This window comes from Spizellomyces punctatus (assembly GCF_000182565.1).
Source record: "Spizellomyces punctatus DAOM BR117 chromosome Unknown supercont1.5, whole genome shotgun sequence".
Classification (NCBI taxonomy): domain Eukaryota; kingdom Fungi; phylum Chytridiomycota; class Chytridiomycetes; order Spizellomycetales; family Spizellomycetaceae; genus Spizellomyces; species Spizellomyces punctatus.
Window position 1 is genome coordinate 177,315 of NW_015971541.1, and position 20,278 is coordinate 197,592.

The 20,278-nt window shown below is 47.2% G+C and overlaps 8 protein-coding genes across 8 annotated transcripts; 5 read left to right on the forward strand and 3 right to left on the reverse strand.

Annotated features, from left to right (window-relative positions):
* The first annotated feature begins 569 nt into the window (after positions 1–569).
* SPPG_03115 (tRNA-specific adenosine deaminase) lies at positions 570–2,606 on the forward strand. Its single transcript, XM_016751397.1, has 9 exons — positions 570–870; positions 931–1,029; positions 1,087–1,220; positions 1,279–1,516; positions 1,582–1,736; positions 1,804–1,923; positions 1,990–2,092; positions 2,144–2,230; positions 2,292–2,606. Exons 3-9 carry the CDS (start codon positions 1,115–1,117, stop codon positions 2,518–2,520), a joined length of 1,038 nt encoding a protein of 345 aa, XP_016609344.1. The 5' UTR covers positions 570–870; positions 931–1,029; positions 1,087–1,114; the 3' UTR covers positions 2,521–2,606.
* A 6-nt stretch (positions 2,607–2,612) lies between these two features.
* On the reverse strand, positions 2,613–5,073 carry SPPG_03116 (uncharacterized protein). Its single transcript, XM_016751398.1, has 2 exons — positions 3,384–5,073; positions 2,613–3,317 (listed from the first exon to the last, which is right to left on the reverse strand). Exons 1-2 carry the CDS (start codon positions 5,062–5,064, stop codon positions 2,761–2,763), a joined length of 2,238 nt encoding a protein of 745 aa, XP_016609345.1. The 5' UTR covers positions 5,065–5,073; the 3' UTR covers positions 2,613–2,760.
* Positions 5,074–5,197: 124 nt separating this feature from the next.
* SPPG_03117 (40S ribosomal protein S5) lies at positions 5,198–6,628 on the forward strand. The gene is made up of 7 exons (XM_016751399.1): positions 5,198–5,251; positions 5,420–5,494; positions 5,560–5,564; positions 5,642–5,678; positions 5,794–5,877; positions 5,935–6,210; positions 6,275–6,628. The coding sequence occupies exons 2-7, from the start codon at positions 5,429–5,431 to the stop codon at positions 6,416–6,418; spliced, it is 612 nt and encodes a 203-aa protein (XP_016609346.1). The 5' UTR covers positions 5,198–5,251; positions 5,420–5,428; the 3' UTR covers positions 6,419–6,628.
* A 104-nt stretch (positions 6,629–6,732) lies between these two features.
* Positions 6,733–9,942, forward strand: SPPG_03118 (uncharacterized protein). The gene is made up of 15 exons (XM_016751400.1): positions 6,733–6,888; positions 6,953–6,978; positions 7,034–7,136; positions 7,219–7,284; positions 7,345–7,425; positions 7,490–7,564; positions 7,623–7,743; positions 7,804–8,049; positions 8,116–8,370; positions 8,437–8,595; positions 8,655–8,862; positions 8,929–9,193; positions 9,256–9,399; positions 9,465–9,671; positions 9,736–9,942. Exons 1-15 carry the CDS (start codon positions 6,772–6,774, stop codon positions 9,886–9,888), a joined length of 2,226 nt encoding a protein of 741 aa, XP_016609347.1. The 5' UTR covers positions 6,733–6,771; the 3' UTR covers positions 9,889–9,942.
* Positions 9,803–10,478, reverse strand: SPPG_03119 (uncharacterized protein). The gene is made up of 2 exons (XM_016751401.1): positions 10,082–10,478; positions 9,803–10,020 (listed from the first exon to the last, which is right to left on the reverse strand). The coding sequence occupies exons 1-2, from the start codon at positions 10,371–10,373 to the stop codon at positions 9,956–9,958; spliced, it is 357 nt and encodes a 118-aa protein (XP_016609348.1). The 5' UTR covers positions 10,374–10,478; the 3' UTR covers positions 9,803–9,955.
* Positions 10,479–10,570: 92 nt separating this feature from the next.
* SPPG_03120 (uncharacterized protein) lies at positions 10,571–11,306 on the forward strand. Its single transcript, XM_016751402.1, has one exon. The coding sequence runs from the start codon at positions 10,575–10,577 to the stop codon at positions 10,971–10,973; it is 399 nt and encodes a 132-aa protein (XP_016609349.1). The 5' UTR covers positions 10,571–10,574; the 3' UTR covers positions 10,974–11,306.
* SPPG_03121 (uncharacterized protein) lies at positions 11,094–13,318 on the reverse strand. Its single transcript, XM_016751403.1, has 11 exons — positions 13,216–13,318; positions 13,001–13,153; positions 12,896–12,933; positions 12,777–12,831; positions 12,642–12,720; positions 12,364–12,578; positions 12,088–12,306; positions 11,919–12,019; positions 11,548–11,860; positions 11,422–11,484; positions 11,094–11,332 (listed from the first exon to the last, which is right to left on the reverse strand). Exons 1-11 carry the CDS (start codon positions 13,246–13,248, stop codon positions 11,156–11,158), a joined length of 1,446 nt encoding a protein of 481 aa, XP_016609350.1. The 5' UTR covers positions 13,249–13,318; the 3' UTR covers positions 11,094–11,155.
* A 1,616-nt stretch (positions 13,319–14,934) lies between these two features.
* On the forward strand, positions 14,935–17,550 carry SPPG_03122 (uncharacterized protein; the record flags this gene model as incomplete). Its single annotated transcript, XM_016751404.1, has 11 exons — positions 14,935–15,252; positions 15,313–15,376; positions 15,431–15,468; positions 15,542–15,584; positions 15,645–15,697; positions 15,767–15,809; positions 15,868–15,997; positions 16,055–16,419; positions 16,486–16,560; positions 16,624–16,877; positions 16,943–17,550. The coding sequence occupies 11 exons, from the start codon at positions 14,935–14,937 to the stop codon at positions 17,414–17,416; spliced, it is 1,857 nt and encodes a 618-aa protein (XP_016609351.1). The 3' UTR covers positions 17,417–17,550.
* Between the last annotated feature and the right edge of the window lie 2,728 nt (positions 17,551–20,278).

Consider the following 20,278-nt stretch of genomic DNA (forward strand, 5'->3'; position numbering starts at 1 on the left):
CCCACGACAAGACAATACGAGCTTGGGATGCCCGAGTAAGCATGGTGGACCATTCATTTACTGACATGGGTCGCTGACAATTCTGTTAGGACTTGGTGCGATTGGGCACGGCCCCATGGTGGAAACGAATCTTTTGCTGCGGGTAGACGATACCCATCCGCAGTGCCTTTTCTTTGGATACCCATTATATGAACATGTAGATGTTGGAGGGATAATGACACTCAGATAAATTAGCCACATTAGAAAGTAAACGGTGCAGTATGGGTCTGTGGTCGTTTTAATGAATTAGAAAATCGTATGAGATACTGTTTCGTATACCTTCCTGATCATTTGCTAGAGTAGGGTGAATATAATTTCTGTAGATCTATCAACGTTTTCGCTCTAGGATTCGAATATCTACCATGTTCTAATCCTTGATTCACTTACGCACTACGTGCGACCAATACCATCAAACCTACTACAAGTATATTTCGCAGCATGGCAGTAAGTAGAGGTGAGTCTCCTGAGTACGTTACGCCTGACCCCTAGCCTCATCTCGGCTTACAGATCTGATCGAAAACGCGACTTTCAAAGAGTTTTAGGCCAGAGTCCTCGGACTAGATCACATGGCAAGCCACGATTCCCATCGTCGCTCTATTGACGACGACAGCTGGCCGGACACCATCGCGGATACAGTCTTGAAATGCTTTGATGGCATTCCAAAGAAAGGGAAACCGACTGTTCGCGGTAAAAAGCCAGAGTGGACAGTCTTGGCGGGCATTGTCCAGTTGCAAAGAGCTCAAGGTAAAACCGCAAAGTGAGACCTGAACCAGAATCGATACCTGACACTCAAGAAGACAAGGACGCACACTTAAAGTGTGTTGCAATTGGGTGAGCAGCATAACCTTCTGCCTGCGACCTCGAGAGCGTCCATGCTGAACGTACGGAAAGAACAGGCCTCAAGTGTTTGAATAAACGCCAACTTGTCAAGGATGGTAGTTGTATAAATGATAGCCACGCAGAGGTCCTATGCCGGCGGAGCTTTGTTAGGTTAGTGAAGGTCTTTACTAAGGCATTGTCTGAATTGTATTGAGTTCCCGTTTGCAGATACATTTATTCCGAAGCCCTAAACGCTATGAAGGGTCTTCCGTCTATCCTTGTAAGAAAGACGGGACAGCAGGACACGAGTTTTCAGCTCGCAAAAGGGATAAGTTTTCACATGTATATATCTCAGTCTGCCTGTAAGTACTCGAAGCGACTGTAAAATAATTCCTTGGATGTTGTCTAAGTCTCTTTTAGGTGGTGACGCTTCAATGGCAGCTCTTCTGAAAAGTCAATCAGAGGAAGAGAGAAAAGCGAACGAAAGCAAGGCATTGATGTTCCTCGAGAAGAAAATGGAAACTCCTGCAGCCACCATGGTTATCGCGCCTAGTTCAAACCAGGTGCTGCGTGGCAGAGCCGATTTCACATCCATGGGAGTGCTGCGTACCAAGCCAGGGCGTGTCGATGCGGAACCGACATTATCGATGTCTTGCAGGTCGGTGAGTCCAACGATTTCTTTGATGCATGAGTTCGAAACGTCTCAAACCACGGACTATGTAGCGATAAGATAGCCATGTGGAATGTCCTAGGTCTTGGTGGCGCTCTACTATCCCATTTTGTCGAACCTCTGTACTTGGAATCTATCGTAGTGGGAGATTTGTATGATAGCGAGGCCATGGAGCGGGCATTCTGCGAAAGAGTTAGTGGAATAAATGGTAAGCCACGAATTCCATTCGATCCATTTACCTGAGCGTTGGTTCATGTTCTCGCCATTTGTGCTAGACCTTCCTGCACCTTATAAAGTTACCCGCCCCAAGCTTTTTGCGACAAATCGCGATTTTTTCTGGAGCAAGACCAGTGTGTCTAGCCGACATGAAATCAAGCCGATTCCTGCGGATACATGTTCGTGACGATCGTTTGCCACTTACATTATCAGCAAAGCGATTAAAATTCTCTAGGTCGTTCCAGCAATCGCCTGGAATGCAAGTCACCCGAGGGACTCTGAAGCGATCACCAACGGCCGGCGGCAAGGTTTTGCCGCAAAAGCTGGAACGTGGAGCGCTAAAGCGCGGTAAGTTATTTGGTGAGAAGTCCGCAAATGACGTCTCATATCCGTTTCTAGGTCACCAATATGTAAAGCACTGCTTTTCGAAGAATTTCAAAGTCTTCTGGAGATCATACCTCTACACGAGCGTTCAATGTCCCTAGGGTACGTTTTTAGGTATCGTCGCCATGATCCGAAAGTAATTGAAATATTTGCTCCACTACAGACAAATAGATTTCTCGCGACTCTCATACCGTGATGTAAAACGTGCGAATACGTCTTATCAAACCGCCAAGGCGGCGCTGTTTGATCAAAAGTTCCAGAGTTGGGTGGTGAATCCTGCTGAACTTGAAGAGTTTTATATGGAGGTAGTCCCAGTGGTGGGTCGTAAGAGAAATAGGGAAGATGATCCGGAAGATTCACGAAATGCAAAACACCGCGACGGAAGTGGATAGGATGACTAAAGCCTGGTGCCTCGTGTTATAAATGTACATAGATGGGCAAATATTAGAATACAACAAGCGCATCCATTAAATTAAGCATATTATCCAGGTTATACGATGTTAGAAAGGGAGTAACAACACTCTGGCCCTGCACGATAGGTGGTGGACACGCATCCGAATGTGTGACAGCCCAGCAGTCGGGTATATTTCAAATTCAATGCGGGAGTGACCCGTGAGTTACAGAATATGACACTACTGCTCATCCCACCTCCGTCTGCGTTCTGTGGTCGATCCACCTCCATTCTTGTCCTTTCCCACAAATGACGTTGAACTCCCTTGCGCTGACGATGCTCGCTGAAAAGCGGTAAATTTCATTCCTCCGACCCCACGGTTTGTCCCCAATTCTGCTGTGCGCGAGATGTGGTTGGGTTCGGGATTGCCACCTATGCCCACATGTCCGCGATTGCCTATCGGAGCAAGATTTGGATTACTGCCACCACCAAAGCTTCCCCTATGTCCGTTTCCGCCGCCAAATCCGGCCCCTCCACGACCCCTCCCCCGTCCTCTTCCCCGTCCTCTACCTCGCCCACGTCCACCACCTCGCTCTCGTCCTTTTCTAAAGCGGCCATTCTTTAGCGCTAGCGTCAGCAATTCTGGAGGGACCGTTTGCCCAGCGTCTTCCAAGTTTCGGACCAGCTCCCCGGCAAATTTATCCTCCTTTTGCGTAATCAACGTATACGCTGTGCCCTTTTCACCCGCTCGGCCGGTTCGCCCAATGCGATGGACATGTGAATCAATATCGCGTGCCACTGCGGGAAATAAAAGCATATATAAGCTTCAAACTGGTTACATGGAACATATTTCAAATACTTTACCATCATAGTTAACCACTGTTTTGATAGATTTGATATCCAATCCCCGGGCTGCTACATCTGTGCTCACCAGAAGTTTAACCTTCCCGGCCTTGAAGTCATGGATGACTTTATCCCGCTCGTGTTGTAACATATCTCCATGTAGTGGACTGCATTCGAATCCAGAAGCCTTCAAATTTGCAGCAAGTTCATCAACCCCCGTTTTTCTGCCCACAAAAACCAGTACGCTCCCGTCCACTGTGAACTTGACAAGCCTTTGTGTAAGCCAGCCCCACTTATATCCATCGTCTTCAAGAACCTGTACAATTTGTGTGATATCCGTATTAGCTTGACCAACGCCACCAATGCTTATTCGCACGGGCTCGGTCAGCACGTCTCGCGCCAGGCGTTCCACTCGCTTTTGGAAGGTTGCACTAAAGAGTAGGGTTTGTCGATCGGGTCGGACGTTGTTACAAATGGACCGGACTTGTGGCTCAAATCCGAGATCAAACATACGATCCGCTTCATCCAAAACCAGGTATGAAACTCTGCGGAGGTTTGTTGCCTTCATTTTCACCAGGTCAATCAATCTTCCCGGGGTCGCAACCAGAATTTCGATCCCTCCGCCCCGTAATTCCTTGAATTGTTCACCTTTTGACGCACCGCCGTACACAACACCAACCTTCAGACCGTAGGCTTTGGCAAACTTTTTCGCCTCGAGATATATTTGATGTGCGAGCTCTCGAGTTGGGGCCAGGATTAAACCGATGGGTCCGTCCCCTTTCTCCAACTCCTCTTGATCCATCATATGCACCAGCATGGGCCATATGAATGCCGCAGTTTTTCCACTTCCCGTTTTTGCAATGCCAATAATGTCCCTTCCGCTAAGCGCTACTGGGACCGCTTGTCGCTGGATGCCCGTTGGTTCCGTGTATCCGTGCCTGCGGATAGCGTCAATCAAGGAGTCATCAAAGCCAAAGTGCGCAAAGGAGATGCACGGCTTGGCTATGTCATGTCCTGACACTCGCATGTCTAGGTCTCGGCGAATCTGCCATGCTTCTGCCTCACTCAGGGCGGCAATATCTGAATGTTCCTCGTAAAAATCTTTCTCAATCTCAGGGTACTGAATCTTTGAATGATCTACAGCAGGTAACGGTTCAATTTCTCTTCTCTTCATATCTCCCAGCGCATTGTCCCCCAATCCTTCGTCATTTTCCGCCAGAGCAGCATCAACAGCGCGGGCAGTCGCATACACTTCCTCGTCCGAATCCACATCGTCTTGCTGTGCGACAGGAGCATTTTTGCCAATTTCTATGCCCTTTTTCTTCATGTGCTTGACATAGCTCTCCACAAAATCCTCTTCCTCGAAGTCGTCGCGACGTGTTGGGCCTAGTTTTGCTTTCTCTTCTACTCGCTCTTGCTGCTGGATTTCTGCATTAATACCAGCCATAAACGCATCAAGCTCATCCTCCTCCTCCTCAGCGGCATTGGCTGAATTAAAGCCTTCCTTCGTCGTTATCTCTTCTACAGAAGGACGCTTGTCATTGGCAGTACCGTCATCAAGATCAAGCATCCTGCGTTTTGCCGGTCGTTCCGGCTCATTAAAGGCCGCCTCGTCATCGTCATCCCAGAGGCCTCTTCCCTTCCCTGCCCCGTTTCTACTGGCTCCAAGGCCCAAATGTCCTCTCTGATTGCGTTTGAACATTATTCGTCGTCTTTGGAACCCGGATTGGAAAGTTAGTCCAAACTTGAATTCGCGAAGTCCAGCAGCACGTGACCATTAGCACGTGACTATACAGAATGTTACACAAGAATTTCTGGTCTTGACATCGGATTTTGAGCATAGCGTAGAGTTCTTCCCTTTTCGCCGTTTGTCCATCACAGGAAGGAAGGTAAAGTGTCGTCCAATCATCCATCCATCCATCCATCCCGTCGGTCGCAGAGAATGCTACTCGATTGTTCGTTCGTCTTGAGAGATTGAGCAAACCCGACTTGTTACTGTGGAGGAGAGAGTTCGCGAATGTGATCACGATTCTGACCGAGGCATTTGACATTTGCAGAACGCAACCATGGCCGACCAGTACGCAGACGAGGTGGCCGTTGAGCAGACTGGAGAGATCCTTCTGTACAACAAGGTGTGTAAAGGCTTGGGTTTCGTTTGTGCGTTTGAAATTGCTGAATGTAGTATTTTTGATTCTAGTGGAGGTATGAAATGAGCAGAGGGTTCTGAGAGGGAGGACTTGGAACTTTTGGAACTGACGTTCTTTGGAATAATACCACAGCTACGAAGGTGTTGAAATCCGTGACATATCTCTTCAGGTGCTTATCTAGTGTTGCGGTGCATTTTGTTGTGGGGACGGGGGAGTTGGATGCTACTTAGGTGCCATTGGACGTAAGGACGAAAATGCTGATGGAGTCTTGATTTCGGATACAGGACTACCTGATGGTCATGCAACACCCCGTGTACTCGCCCCACACTGCTGGACGGTACCAACAAAAGCGGTTCCGTAAGGCACAGGTTCGTACATGGCGCTGGGATTGTTTGCCGAATTCTCGATCCTGATATATCGGACAGTGCCCCATTGTGGAGCGTCTTGCCAACTCTCTGATGATGCACGGTCGCAACAACGGAAAGAAGCTTATGACCATCCGCATCGTTAAGCACGCGTTCGAGATCATCCACCTCTTGACGGACCAGAACCCCATCCAGGTGTTGGTTGACGCCATCATCAACACCGGACCCCGCGAAGACTCCACCCGTATTGGTTCGCAGGGTACCGTACGTCGTCAGGCCGTCGATGTGTCCCCTCTCCGTCGTGTAAACCAAGCCATCTGGCTTTTGACCACTGGCGTAAGTGCTTTAAATATATACCTTGGTAATTGTATTTTGAGATCCTCATCTGTCTGTATATCAGGCTCGCGAGGCTGCTTTCCGTAACGTCAAGACCATCGCTGAGTGCCTGGCTGATGAGCTCATCAACGCTGCTAAGGGCTCTTCCAACTCTTACGCTATCAAGAAGAAGGACGAGTTGGAGCGTGTTGCCAAGTCCAACCGTTAAGGAGCGAGCGATATGGATGGGCTGGCACGCGGATGTCCGTGGTGTCGGCTTTGGTGGTGCTTGGGAGGTCTGTGTACAATGCAAATATATAAACAAATTACACTTGTTGGACTACAGATCGAGACAGTGGACGTGTTAGCCAGCTAACGCCCTAAGATATCAATATACTAATCGGACATGTGGTGGAAACATTAGTCTGCCAAGACAAGACCTATCTTGCAGGGATTTGCTGGTTTTACGTTCGACCATTTCATAATGTTCCCATAAAGGGTTAAATAATGTCCAGGTGATCGGACATTCCGAGGTTTCCCAACTTCACTTCGTTCAAAGTAAACGTGAGTGTGGGAGCAAACATGCTTGCAGCCTCGGAAATCCCTTCCCACTATGGGCGTCGACAAGAATCTTCACTTTCGCGTTTGCTGTCAGGCAAGCTGGATGCACCGTTGGAGGAACAATTGGAGACTCTTAAAGTATGATGCAGCCGGGAACACTAGTCGCTGAAAATTCTTCTCAACCCGTTTCATATTTTCATAGAGCAATGTATTCTTGACTATCATCAGGTTAGTGTAGCCAATAATTTCTGCTGTTGTTGTTCTCAACTGAAACTTCGTATAGCTACTATAAAGATTTTGTAAACTCCTATCAATACCGCTTCGACTTGAGAGATGAAATCGCCGCTCTTGCAGAACAGATAGAGGCATCACCTAAGGGAACGACGGTACATGGTACTCGCCCGCTGAGGTAGAATCAATTTCCCGTGTCTGAGCTTCCATGGTTGACATTTGATTGGTGGAGCAAAGGCGGTCGCCAATCGAGAAAGGGACTTGAAGTTGAAAACTGTCAGTCTTCTTGAAGCGATAACAAAGGTCAGGAAGCATTTTTGGCGTTCTGAGATCATCGACAGTAATCACTCAGATATTATACAGCTGCATGTCGAATTGCAAGGTTTTGATCAATTGGTGGAGACAGGAGAAATGATTACCGCCGCTGATTCAGTGATGGAAATGGTACCACCTTGAGTGCGAAGTCGAAAATGAGAACAACGGCATAACTGACTTTTTACTGGTACAGGGATTCTTGATCGAACGACTTGTTAGCCTGAAAGACGACGCTGATTGTCCACTGGAGGTACTCAACGCCTTGAAGGTACTATTACATCGATCGTGCCATAGTATGTTTCAGTAACATCTAACGGTTGAAATAGAAAGAAGTCACTTCAAAGCGCGCTCACTTGCAGCAAAGACTCGAGGAGCTATTTTCCGCAGCTTACGTATTCATATCACACAATGACTACTCAGAGCTGAAAGTAACTTCACGTCTTCTCGGTAAAGGCCAATCGGTTTGACAATACGCCAACAATACAAGACTGACTCTCACTGCAATAGCCACCATCGCCAGGACCTATTTTGATAGTCCCATCAATCATGAAGACGTTAAGTTGGCAATGGTGAAAATGAACTCATTGGAAGGCGCCATGAGGCGTTTATCTCGGCGGATCACCGCGACTTTGGCCATGCCAATCATGAGGGATCCGAGCCTGGAGCTTACATTAAATAGGACAAAGATCGCGTCGACAATTCGATATGGGCCTTCTTCTGGAGTAGTAAAGACAGAAGCAAGACAGACCGAAGGTACGAAAAATAAAATAGTTTACTAGAAATATCTCATGGAAGGTCTAAAATAATGGAACTTATCAGAATACCTACCAATGGTATTTGACAAGCTCTTGAAGCTCGCGCAACTCTTGAAGGAAACCGTGTTCAGCGGCAGCAGCTCGGATGGCGCTTGTGATCCTATCCAGATCTTCGCGGATAGCTGGTCGCCAGAGCTTGCGTCCAAGGTTCTTAGTGAGTGCCTCATGCCGTCCATCCCTGAAGATCCAGATGCACTGGGCAAATATCATGAGCTTGTCATCGAGATACGAGGGTTTGATGAAAACATGAAAAAACTTGGTAAGTGCCCCTTTTCATGGTGATCTTGAACACATACACAGCACCTCATGCTTCCATTTTGGATAGGTATGTTTCGAAAAGATCAGAACGATCTACTGGATTTCACCGTGCGAGTCAACCAGCATTATGCCCAGAAGAGGCGAGCAGACTTGCTGATGCTAGTTCGCGATATCTTACAAAGCGACGACCAGAATACAGTCGAGGTTCCTGGAGAATTGGAACGAGGTAAGAATATCACATTGTTGAGCATCATGTTGGATTAGGATTGAGCAGTCATGCTACAGGTGATATATTTACCGTCACCAGTGAGACTAAAGCGGGAAAGGAAATGGACGAGACTAAGGCTGCTGCTAAAATTGGCGGTAAAGACGGCCTAGAAATGGCAGAAGCGAGATTCAAGTTGCCAACATGTCACGTAAGCAAGCAAGCGCAGGCATTGGTTGAGCTGGCTCACCAAACCCTTGAGAGTGTTGCGACTGCCGATGACAGCAGGTGTGACTGGTGGTTGTTCAATTGAACGCTTGTTTGTTGACCAGTCAACTGATTCTTTGATTATAGCAAAATCGAAGCCTTTTACTGTGCCCGAGATATTTTTGACTGCTACCGCGCGGTCATACCGGTCCATCATGCTGATTCACTGGAGAATATCCCCGGACGAACAATGCTGTTCTATAATGATTGCGAGTATATATGCTTTCATCTTCTCGCGATGGGGTACAAGTATAGCACACTTCTTCCGTATCCCTTGAAACAAATGGGAACGTTTCTGGACATGGTGCCAAGTTATCGCAAGTTGGGCGAAGGTTATTTTAGAAACCAATTGGTAGGGTGCACAACTTCTGCACAAATGGATCCTGGTTTTTATCCTTTTTCGTTGTGTTGTAGCGCAAACAGCGAGACGACCTCTTGGCTCGATTGGCCGAAGCGGGTGGCTTTGGGAGTCTTTCGGACGATATGCGCTGCGAGCAGGTTGAGAAGGCGATCAAAGCAGCGCTTTATCATTTGAATGGACTAGTAAAAGCATGGAAGGTATGTCGTTTGTCAGAAATCGGTTCTGAGTGCGCGATTTAATGGGTAAGTAACACATATTTTAGCCGATTATGCCACTTGAGATATATCTGAAGTCTATGGGCATTCTGGTGGACGTCATAATATCGGCGATATTGAATGATGTCGCGGAACGTTCGACCTGGACGAAGCAGGAAGGGCACCAACTGCGGTATCTTATGTCACTGATAGACAAGACCGAAGCCCACTTTCATCGTGTATCCGGAGTTGGTAAAAACAAAGAGATAGAGAGAGTAAGCGTCATCGTGCAAGCCCTTTTCTTTTCATACTCCTGGTCCTAACCGAATATTCCAAAAGGCACCCATTCCGAAATATTCAAATCTATGGGAAGTTTATCGCGATATCACAGATATGTTGGAAGCTGCTTCACCCGAAGCTGTGTTAGAACGGATACGAAATACACTTGAGACGGTGGGCGGAAAGGACAACAATCAGGGACGTTTGCGATAACTGCAAGCTCGCTCCGCGTGACAATACAATATATTAATTCACTTGCAACTCGGCCCATAAACATATTTTACTTCCGCTTTTTGCCCTTCTTTGTGCCATCAGCCTGTGGCGGCTTCGCTTTCCCTGTCAAGACTGGACGTACTGGATGAGAAAACAGCCAGGCCAGCAGTGTGCTCTGAATTACTCAACTTACCAGACACCCTTGGAGGTTTGCCCCTCTTTGTCATCTCCTCCTCCCTGGCAACCTTCATCTGCTGCCACACATCCACCAATTGCAATGTTCCTAACGAAGGATCCTGAGAGGCCAATTTGGTTGAGTCGACTCCAGGTGGATAATGCGTCAAGAGCTTTTGGCGGCGGGAGGTTATTGAGGGTGTAATAGGTCGGAGGAGCTCGACACCAGTACTCGCTTTATGGATCGCAGAGCGAAGGGTTTGTAGCGTTCCCAATCGGGAGGAAGGTGGTGGGAGTGGAATGGGAGCCATGATTATTGTTAATCTAAGATAAGATCAACGACTTTATATATATCTTTGGTGCACTCTCTGCATGCAATGGACCGATCACGGCCTACGCTGGCAAACATGCTCAACGTCGATCTCAATTGGAATTTTGCTGCACTCCAACCGGTGGCGTAGCACGATCAGTGTGGCGCAGTGGGCGAATATCGCAAGGCCGCCATATCTTTCATGGCTGACATTGCCAGCATTGAGAGCGACGAAGGCGCAACTATAACCGTTTGCGCAGCTCATCAGTATGAGTGTTGTCCCTTTTGTTGTCTCGACTTTTTCGATGTCAACAATGAGGCTCGAAACGCCGTTCGGATGAGCAAGGCAGTTCGACCTCCCTCGTCATCTCTAGGAGACGGTCGTCTCCGAACTGGCAAGGAGGTCCGCATGCTGGACAGGTCTGGGACGACACCACCAAACCATTTGGACGGACGGATAACTGGCATCATGATTGAAAAAGACGAGGAGAGCGATTTTGAGGGTCTCCTCTGCTACGTGATCGAATATAATGGTTCCGACAAGATGACGTACCCAGTAGACTGGGTTCATGAAGAGTGGATGGTCAATGCACAAGGGTAAGTACGTCCCTGCATACAAGTATGTCAAGATGTTATCCGATGAGCAAGATTCGGATGAGGAGTGAAATTCCACTTGGAGAGAATCAACAGCAAGTAGATGAATCCACTGGTGAATTAGGAATGATGTAAAAATAGATCTTTCTGCTTCCCCATAGCAAAATACGTATATACACGGTGAATATTCTAGCCAATTGATCCAGGTGCCATCAAAAACTTATGCTTGATCAATAATCGCTCAATTCCATCAAGGCCTCTCACAAGCTGATCCATGGGAGGCCCAAAACTTAATCGAATGTAGTAATGGAAAGGGCTGTCAAAAAGCTCACGTCGGCGGCCTGGATTTATATCAAAGAAGATGCCCTGTAAAACATGGGAGAACGAGAACAACATATTTAGATGAGAAGACGGCTCTCATGTCTTTCAGACATGGAAACAGGGCAACGAATTACCGGAACCACAATGACTTTCTCGTCCAATGCTTCTTCAAAGAAGGCGAGTCCATTGTTCAGGGGCTACAGTGATGGAGGCTAGCTTAATAAAGCGGAATGATTTCACGTAAACCGTCTCCTACTCACCTCCGGCAGTGGGCGCAAATCCAGCCATATATAAAAGGTTGCCTTCGGCGGGTTAATAACTGGCAAATTCATCTGTGATAATCGTCCAATCACATAGTTCCGCTTGGCGAGGAAATGTCTCTGCAGCGCTTTGGCATCTGAAAGTACACGTTCGGGCTCCAAAAGGGGAATGGCCGCTTGTTGAAGTACATGATTCGCCCCTCCATCCATGAACGATCCAGCAGATGACAAGGACGAGATAACGTCTTGCGGTCCAATTACCCAGCATACTCGCCAACCAGGAAGTCGAAAGTTTTTGGTGAGACCATCCACCCTGCGAAGAAATAAGATGAGCTCCTATCCCTGCCCACATCATGGTATTCCTCGCGTACATAATTACGGGATCTTTGTTCACATCCTCAATGTGTTCCGCAGCGGACACTGTTCGTCCAAAATTTTCTGGACCGTTGGTGTAAATGTAATGGCTGTAAAACTGAATGGCAGTGGCAGAAGTGTCAAATCTTGTGGACAGGTTTCCTCCAAGGGTACATGATGACCCACCTCATCCAGCACTAATGTAGTGTGATGTTCTTTTGCTATCCGAATCCATTCTTTCATCTCATCTCCCTCAACCAGCTGTCCAGTGGGGTTTGCAGGATTGCTGCAGACGATGACGCCTAGGCCACGATCTGCTACCTCCTGGCGTAAAAACTCGGGAGACACATGGAATCCAGTCTCAGGATGAAGGGGTGTCGGGATAGGTACAAATCGCTTGAATATCTTGCAAAATCATGAGGCTTCAAACAAGCATAGTCACATGCATAACACTACTCTTACCCCTAAAAGTTGCTCATATGCAGTGTACTCTGGCAGGAAAAAACCGACATTCGCGTCCCCAATCACGCCCGCAATTCTTGTCAAACCCGCTCGTCCTCCGGGAACAATGCACACGTTTTCGTGAGTATATTTGGATTGTTTTCCTTGTCGATAACGGACGTTGTAGAGGTTTGCGACGGCCTCTCTTAAGGATCTGACCCCAGACACGGGTGCATCTGGCAGAGGAGAAGTCAAGTGAATCAGTTTTCCTGATGGTCAGTGATGCTAAAATAACTCACATTCGAATTCCTCCTCCTTGAGATGCAATTGCATTGGTTTCTCTGGCGCATTTTCAATATGACCGACCTCGGGCGCTCCCTAATAAATTAAATGAGAGGTTTTGCCTTGTAGGACCACAGCAGCCAAAGTCGCACCTGCCCAAAGTTTCCCCAAGTTTTATCTTCAGATGACCAGCCTTTCTTGGATGCCCTTCAGAAAGCTCGTTGATATCAAGAAAGCCCGGTCGTAATCAGATTGAAATGGCCGTAAATACCTGTCCATCACATAAATTACACCAGTGTTTGACGGATGCTAAGTGAATGCGTCCATGTAAGTCGTATCTCATAGAGATCTAAGAAGCATACAGAGTAAGTCCTACCTCTATAGTCGGAGTCGAATTCAGCCGATTAGATCCGCCGCCATGCACATTACCCTTATATTCTCTCAAAACCTGATGTGCTTCAGAGTCCTTTTCAGAGCCGCGAATTTGGCGGATAACTGCATTGACTGCGTTCTGTACAGTCATTTTATGCTAGATGTAAAAAGGCCGTATGAGTACGACATTGCTAGGATTTCAATGAAATGAGAGCGTACTTGATGCATCTCTTGTGAAGGTTGTTCAGGCATTATGAACGTTGGTAGCTACTGGCAGTCTGCAAGTCGCAAGGTCAGGAAGTCGATTGGGTACGAATTTAAGTAAGTTCGATCATCGAAGCATGACGTCATGACTGGAAATCGCAACTGAAAGCCACGGTCATTTGCTCTGGCTAGAGGCTACTGATTTCTTGCCTGTATTTGAATCGAACAAAGAGTTGGGAAAGGGCAGCGCAGGATGTGCAAGCTGTTGAACATGATGTTCACACATGATGTTCACACATATTCGAAAGGCTTTAAGCATTACAAGAATGCCCCTTTGCGGAAATTGCCAGCATCAGTAGGTTACAAGCATCCGGAAGGCCAAATCTCTGACGGACTCATATACACAGACACACGCACACATAAAAACTAGCATAACATGCGATATCTTTGCATTCTACTCAGTGTTTTATAATATAACCAGAAAGAACTTCCGCGTTGCACTAGAAGAATGTACTCCATTTTTTCTGTCCATACGTCACTGGCTATAGAAGCATCCCCGCCATCATCCACCATGCCGCTTGAACGATTATAGGAGAGCTTTCGAAATGGTACTGAGGCGATGATAGGGAATTCCTCCAAGACCTCGTTGATGAAGCATCCTAACAGTGCAAACTCACTCTGGAAGTGTACACCGGTACCAGAAAGACCTCGAATCCTGGGTAATCGAGGGACTTACCTTACGGCAGTGTCATAGAACATATTCGTACCGACCCACTCATGAAAGTAACGTTATGTTCATCTATCCGTCGACATCATTCATCCCATCTGTCATGCTGTATAATGGGTATGAAAACGATACTCATACATGCATCGCCATGACCACCCATCCGATAAATGCAGTTAAATATGACCTCTTTAGGCCACCGTCAAATGTTCATGCCCAGATAAGATTACTCGTTGTATCGAATGCTCGCGACGTACCCAGATGTATTCGACGCCATGATGTTAATCAAATTTGCTATCCCGCTTGCAATTGTTAATACCTGACTCGACCACCGTTGATGTCAAAGATAAATAGACGCTTGTGGGATGCATCTGCTGAACCTTGGTCTGACATACCTTGTGTAAACGCACGAATCCATCATATTGCAACATGAAAGGGTGTATACTTCATTACTGCCACCAACAAGGGATCCGATGACGTTCCTGTACCGATGCTCCAAAGACCTTGAGTGTATCCGACATTTTTACTTATCGCCCGATATCAGTGTAAATATTCACATCATTGTAAAAAAGTATTCTAAACGGGTAACGAATGCACCGCATCTTAGCCTGCTTGAATAAGTAAGTTGAAATGCCCATCAGGTCGTTTGGCATCAGATTCCGGATTCAAAACGTTGGGTCCGATTCCATATTGTTTCATTGAACCAGTACATGCTAGTGTTGACCAAGCCTTTCATACTGCAGTATAATAAGTAGGTATCCGTACCTACTGCTACATGCTGTTACACCAATAGTTCGAGAGGAGAACTATAGTTTTGAGTCCTTGTCGACAAAATTTTGGTGGCCTATTTCAATAAATGTACAGGTATGTAATAAGTATCGCTAACTCGAATGTAAGTAGGAGTTATCATGAAGGTTGCTTCGTGTGTCACGTGGCTACCCAAAGGTAAGCTCATCGCATTCCTGGGCTTCACTGCCCAGATCAAGTGATCTGGATAGTGACCGTCTTCAATGTCGTCGCCGAAATTCGCGGTTCCAGGGCTACCGGCTTCCAAAGTTACAGCAGAGGCGGGTATTTCATCAGTTCATGAAACGGCAATCGAATCAGAGAATGCCACCAAGGAGGAAGCTACCGACGACTTTGTAAACCCGGGTTTGCCTGCGTCCAAGCTCACCGAGAACTCAACGGAGAATGCCAGAGTGCAGAAAAAGGGGGAAGCTGCACCTCAAACTATTGAGAGAGCACCGCAATCTCGTCCTGAAGCGCCGCCCTTGAACTACGAGCCACCGGAATGGTCTGCAGCACCGAAGGAGGAGCGATATTTTGAGGTGCGAACGGGCTTGTAGATTGTAATAATGAATGACTTTCTCACTACCTTCGGGATTTAGGTCTTGAAGGGTGGACAAATCATACACCGAACTCCATCAATATCGAAGCCCATGCTCGTTGTTGGTAAGTTTGCAACTATTTATTATATGATGTACTTGTCCTTCAACGATTGGCTAGGTCGTCTACCCATTTGCGATATCGAGTTGGAGCATGCGGTATGGTTCGTTCTTAAGGTCGCATTATTAAAGAAGGTTAGGCGGATTCCGCTGATTACTATATTGTGTCTAGAGCATATCACGATACCACGCGGTGATTCAGTTCAAAGGAGATGGTGAGTATGGAAAACTTTACTTCACCAGATGACTAATGGGAATAACATCTTGGAGGACAGGCACGGCATATGTTTATGACTTGGGGAGCACCCATGGAACGTTTTTAAACAAAGTGAGCAGGCTGTCCATCCGAGCAGATCGTAGAATTGTATCTCATCTATGATGAATTGTGACTTCGTAGAGCGAACTTCCGAAGGGCTCTTATCAACGTCTACGGGTGGGAGGTATATGTTCGGGTGATGGTTGCTATTCTCTGAGGTTTGCTTACGCGGTGATTGCCAGATATGTTACGGTTTGGAGCAAGTACACGCATATACATATTCCAAGGAGAGGGAGAGCAAGTGGAAGAAATAAAACGTGCCCCCGTGCCACGTAAGCAGCTAGCACAAGCGGAAAGCACTGGCGTGACATGGTACGCCCCGCTTTGGACTGCTCGGTAACACTGCATTGCCTGACCCACTTTTTGCAGGGGGTTCGGAGAAGATGCCTCAGAAGAAGACCAACCAGTCGAATATGATTTGCCAGAGAATGATAATACGGCTGTCGATGAAAACGCATATTACTACGCCGATCCAAGAAAGGCTTTGCGTTTATGGTTGGAAGCACGTGGTTATGATATGGAATTCCGGGTCGAGGAGGAAGGGCATGGACGAGACCGGGGCTACGTTGCTAGAATCGAACTACCAGTTGAAGTGGGATATGGGGCTGCGCTTCAGGGTGTGGGGCACGGACGTCGGAAGAAGGAGGCGGAGAACGATGCGGCTTTGGATGCCTGTATCAAGCTGGATAAGCGGGGAGTTTTGCGGTCGAATAGGGCGGAGCAGGCTGAAGCAGGTACGTTTCTTTAGTCTTGAAACAGGTATTGGCAAAACTCGGGTCTCAAGCACCCGGACACTTTAGAAAGAAATCGTATGAAAGCGCTTCTCGGGGATGAGGACGAGTCAGAGGATTCATTTTATGATCGAACCAAACGCAGTGAGTCCAGTCATGCTAAGTTGTGCACTTTGTGCGACGCTCATGTATGCCCACTACAATAAGCGGGAAAATCGAAAACGTTACCAAAGAAAAGTGCACCTGCCAAAGCCGAAACTTACGAATCTCTCCTCAAGAAGCGAGATGCTGTACTCGCTGACATTGCAGATATTCAACGACAGGTGGAGGCAGACGCGGAATCCAAAGCTGATGGAGACGCAGACCAAGACGAGCTTGATCAAGTTATGCTTGCCTTGCACAGCAAAGAAGCATCACAAGCTAAAGAGACTTTGAAGAGAAAGATCCCACCTTTGCAAAAGGTTGGATGGCAACTATGTCTTCTGGCTTGTGATGCAATCTGCTAATTCTGGTCATATGAGAATAGGAAGTTGAACGGTTGAACAAGTTGATTAAACTGGTTGCGCCAACTTCAATTAGCTTACCGGCACCTCCGCCTGCAGCGACACAAAGTACCCAACCTGCGGACGCAAAAAGGACGAAGCCATTGCCTGGACCCTCACCAATATCTCAACCCCCAGCTGTGCAACAGATGCCTCCATCATCACAGGAACACAAAACCACGGATGATGACGAGGACATTCCGTCTCCAAAGTACGGTCTAGTGATACCACAACCACCACTCACGGGCAATGGTAAAAGGAAAGAACCAGACAGTACGTCAAATGGAAAACCAGAACGAGATCCGACGAAACGACGAAGGGTTTATGGCGTGTTAACTCAAGCGCAGGTTGAAGAACATGAACAGGTGGAAAAGGAGGAGGCTGTGGATTGGATCGCGCCGGGGGGAAACGTTACAGATGCTGATGTTGCAAAGTCTAACGCGGCTTATGGGTATTGAAAAGTCATTGTTCTATATAAAGAAATGTGCATAGTTCGCAGGACGTGGATTTACTCCAATACGTATCCTCTGCCTTTGCTGGTTCTCACGTATTTCTGGATTAGCAAGTCAATCCTCGACTTTCTAACCCTATGCAAAACCAGGCTTGCTCCTAACCCACGCGCTACAATCGTTGAATGTATACAGAACCGCGGCCTTGTAGAGACTATTTGCTGCACAGCAGATTTCTGAGCCATACCATGGCCTCTACCAAATCAATGCAGGTACACAGCATGTATTGCGGGGATAGGTTTGTTGCGATAAGTGAAAAGACGGGCCAGCAGGAGATACTGTCGTCAATTATAAAATCATAACTGCGATCAAGCCAGTGACTACATTCTCTCTTCTTTAACTGCTTTTACTGATCGCCCACATCGATTGTCAAATGTAATAATGTACTACTGGTGATGTGATGGGCCGCGTTTAGTACCTGACTAGTAGTAGCGGGCGTGGTGCATCCACGCCAGGTACGTTGACGTATTTATTTAATGATTGATGTGGGGGATAAAGGTTAAAGAAGAAGAGAAGGAGCAGGGAGAGAGATGCGCATCCGGTAGGCAGCGTTCCCCGATTATCTTCCTCCTCACCGTAGCCCTCCTGTATATATGCGCGGATTCTTCCCTTAGTAGCGCATTAGCTTCGATGGACCGTACATTACAGCTAGATCAAGTCACCTATATGCATTGCCCGCACATACACCGTCTTCCTATGCGAGGCACCGGCAAGGAGACTCCGAAATCCGCTCAAGAGTCTCCAGGATGTATCGTGCCTCGTCATCCCCGGCATTTGTGCTGCAGCAACTCGGACATGTGCTTTTATACCACTCATGTGGCTAATGAGCATGACGCGAGACTGGAGGTTGATGCAGGATGTCGGCTAGTTCTCTCGCGTGTGGAATCATAACGTCTTCGGTTTTCCTATCGAACCCGATGTACAAAACATCGGTACTTTGAGAGCGGGAAAACACCATCGGGGAGCCACTAAACATCGTTACTTTACTCGTCTGCCCAGAACATGGGTACATTCGCGCGAAGACCGACCTGCCGCCGTAGACTTTGTTCGGTCCTTGTACGGATTATAGCCGCTCCTGCCGAGTCCCGTATACATATATTCGATACGTTGTTGGGGAACGGTGCGTCAATTGATACTATTGCAGCGCCTGCTTTGAGAATAACCAACTATGCGATGGGGAAATACAGGCATCAGCTCATAATAACAGCTACGCGACATCCTGTTAAACCGTGGGTTCAAGATCCAAAGCGGTGCTCTAACTCGCTATACGTCAACATATGCTCACCATCTTCCACGGCATGCCTCTCGAGACATTTCTTGGGCGTTCGAACAAATGACGGAGGCGCCTAGTTTTCTGATCAATCGGTTGCCGGAAGCCGCAACCCTGGAAGGATATCTGAATGCTGGAAATCAAACCTAAGAAGAACGCTATATAATCATTGTAAAGAATCTGTGCAAATAATAATGTTATACTTATTAGATAATATACATAACAATATACGGCATCGAGCTTCTTTATTTCTTTTCCTTCCTACTCTAAATCAATGATGCCTCTTTTACTTCTTTTTAACATCATTAGCATACCTATATCTATTACTCGTTGTCTCGTATGAAACACACCGTAATCGGAATAGATTATACAAGAATCAAGGGAGCTTTCATTCGCTACCCAGTTAAAGATTTACCAGTCATCGAAGGTGGACGGCTTTTGGTTGTCATTTGAGTGGTGTTCGATGAGTTGCAAAGTCGTCTAAACAAATTCCTCAAGTAATCAAGACGTGATACGTATCTCTATATCTCAGCGATGCGGCATATTGCGCCTGGTCAATCCAAGACCATTATGCGCAACAGGTGGTAGATAGGTTGGGACTCAGGAGTGGAGATCGACCGACGCACGTCTGGGACCCAGGTTGAGGTGCCCATCGACACCAGCTGAATAGGACTGCGTACGATGGAAAGTAACACTCGACAAGTGGGGTGCTGGCGTCTTAAATCCCTCTGCAGGGGACAGTAGGGCTATTACAATAACAAAATAGTATTCAGACTCTAGAGCACATCTTGAAGGTGGGCGGTTAGTCATCAACTGTTCAACTTGACAGGTGGAATGCAGACTCCAACGTCCGCGACAACGGTGAACCTGCTGTCGCACTAGTCAAGACGGCATTTATGCAACCCGATGCCCAACATCATAACCGGCGACATCACTAGAGCGCGGATGTTAGCAGAAGTACAGATGGTTTCCCCCAAAGTTGTCGGATGGAGACAGAGATGGCACCCTCCGAACTCATTAAAGCGATGTCATGTATGACCTTGGATTTCTCTGAGTTGCTTTAAAATTCAATGTCGCCCATCCGGTGCATGCTGAAAGTTGCAATGAATGAATCATTCTGCGACCGTGTTCTGTTGGCCTGTATGTGCGCACCAAAAAACAGCAAATTGAGGTCCCGGCCGGGGAGTTATGTAAAGCCTTGTTGTGCCTCATCTTTATTGCATCCGGCATACACCATCACTGTTCAGGTCAATTTCCCCAAATCCCCGTTGCATACATTTCTGCGAATATGTATTAGTCTGCAAAAGGGAACGGCAGCGTTTGGCCACCGACATCTGAATGTGTACGCAAAGTGCTTTCGCACTCCCGATCCCCAGTCCAGCTCAGACTCAGTCACATTTGGGGAGTTGTCTTTGAACGTCAAGGCTCAGGACGAAAGAATCAAACCAGTCAAATCTGTTTTACATCGTAATGCATTGTCTTCTGTTTTGCTCTCCTGGCTCCCTACGCTCTTGCTGGTTGGGTACAAGACACCTCTGGAA

Coding starts and splice junctions, on each gene's coding strand:
- SPPG_03115 (XM_016751397.1), top strand. CDS start 1,115: ATGAAGGGTCTTCCGTCTATCCTTGTAAGAAAGACGGGACAGCAGGAC. Junction 1,221..1,278: donor GTATATATCTCAGTCTGCCT/GTAAGTACTCGA, acceptor AGTCTCTTTTAG/GTGGTGACGCTTCAATGGCA. Junction 1,737..1,803: donor AAGAGTTAGTGGAATAAATG/GTAAGCCACGAA, acceptor CATTTGTGCTAG/ACCTTCCTGCACCTTATAAA.
- SPPG_03116 (XM_016751398.1), bottom strand. CDS start 5,064: ATGTTCAAACGCAATCAGAGAGGACATTTGGGCCTTGGAGCCAGTAGA. Junction 3,318..3,383: donor AACAGTGGTTAACTATGATG/GTAAAGTATTTG, acceptor TATTTCCCGCAG/TGGCACGCGATATTGATTCA.
- SPPG_03117 (XM_016751399.1), top strand. CDS start 5,429: ATGGCCGACCAGTACGCAGACGAGGTGGCCGTTGAGCAGACTGGAGAG. Junction 5,679..5,793: donor TCCGTGACATATCTCTTCAG/GTGCTTATCTAG, acceptor TTTCGGATACAG/GACTACCTGATGGTCATGCA. Junction 6,211..6,274: donor TCTGGCTTTTGACCACTGGC/GTAAGTGCTTTA, acceptor TCTGTATATCAG/GCTCGCGAGGCTGCTTTCCG.
- SPPG_03118 (XM_016751400.1), top strand. CDS start 6,772: ATGCTTGCAGCCTCGGAAATCCCTTCCCACTATGGGCGTCGACAAGAA. Junction 7,744..7,803: donor AGTAACTTCACGTCTTCTCG/GTAAAGGCCAAT, acceptor TCACTGCAATAG/CCACCATCGCCAGGACCTAT. Junction 9,194..9,255: donor GTTATTTTAGAAACCAATTG/GTAGGGTGCACA, acceptor GTTGTGTTGTAG/CGCAAACAGCGAGACGACCT.
- SPPG_03119 (XM_016751401.1), bottom strand. CDS start 10,373: ATGGCTCCCATTCCACTCCCACCACCTTCCTCCCGATTGGGAACGCTA. Junction 10,021..10,081: donor CAAACCTCCAAGGGTGTCTG/GTAAGTTGAGTA, acceptor CAGTACGTCCAG/TCTTGACAGGGAAAGCGAAG.
- SPPG_03120 (XM_016751402.1), top strand. CDS start 10,575: ATGGCTGACATTGCCAGCATTGAGAGCGACGAAGGCGCAACTATAACC.
- SPPG_03121 (XM_016751403.1), bottom strand. CDS start 13,248: ATGCCTGAACAACCTTCACAAGAGATGCATCAA. Junction 12,832..12,895: donor GTAATTTATGTGATGGACAG/GTATTTACGGCC, acceptor AGCTTTCTGAAG/GGCATCCAAGAAAGGCTGGT. Junction 11,485..11,547: donor ATTTGCGCCCACTGCCGGAG/GTGAGTAGGAGA, acceptor CCATCACTGTAG/CCCCTGAACAATGGACTCGC.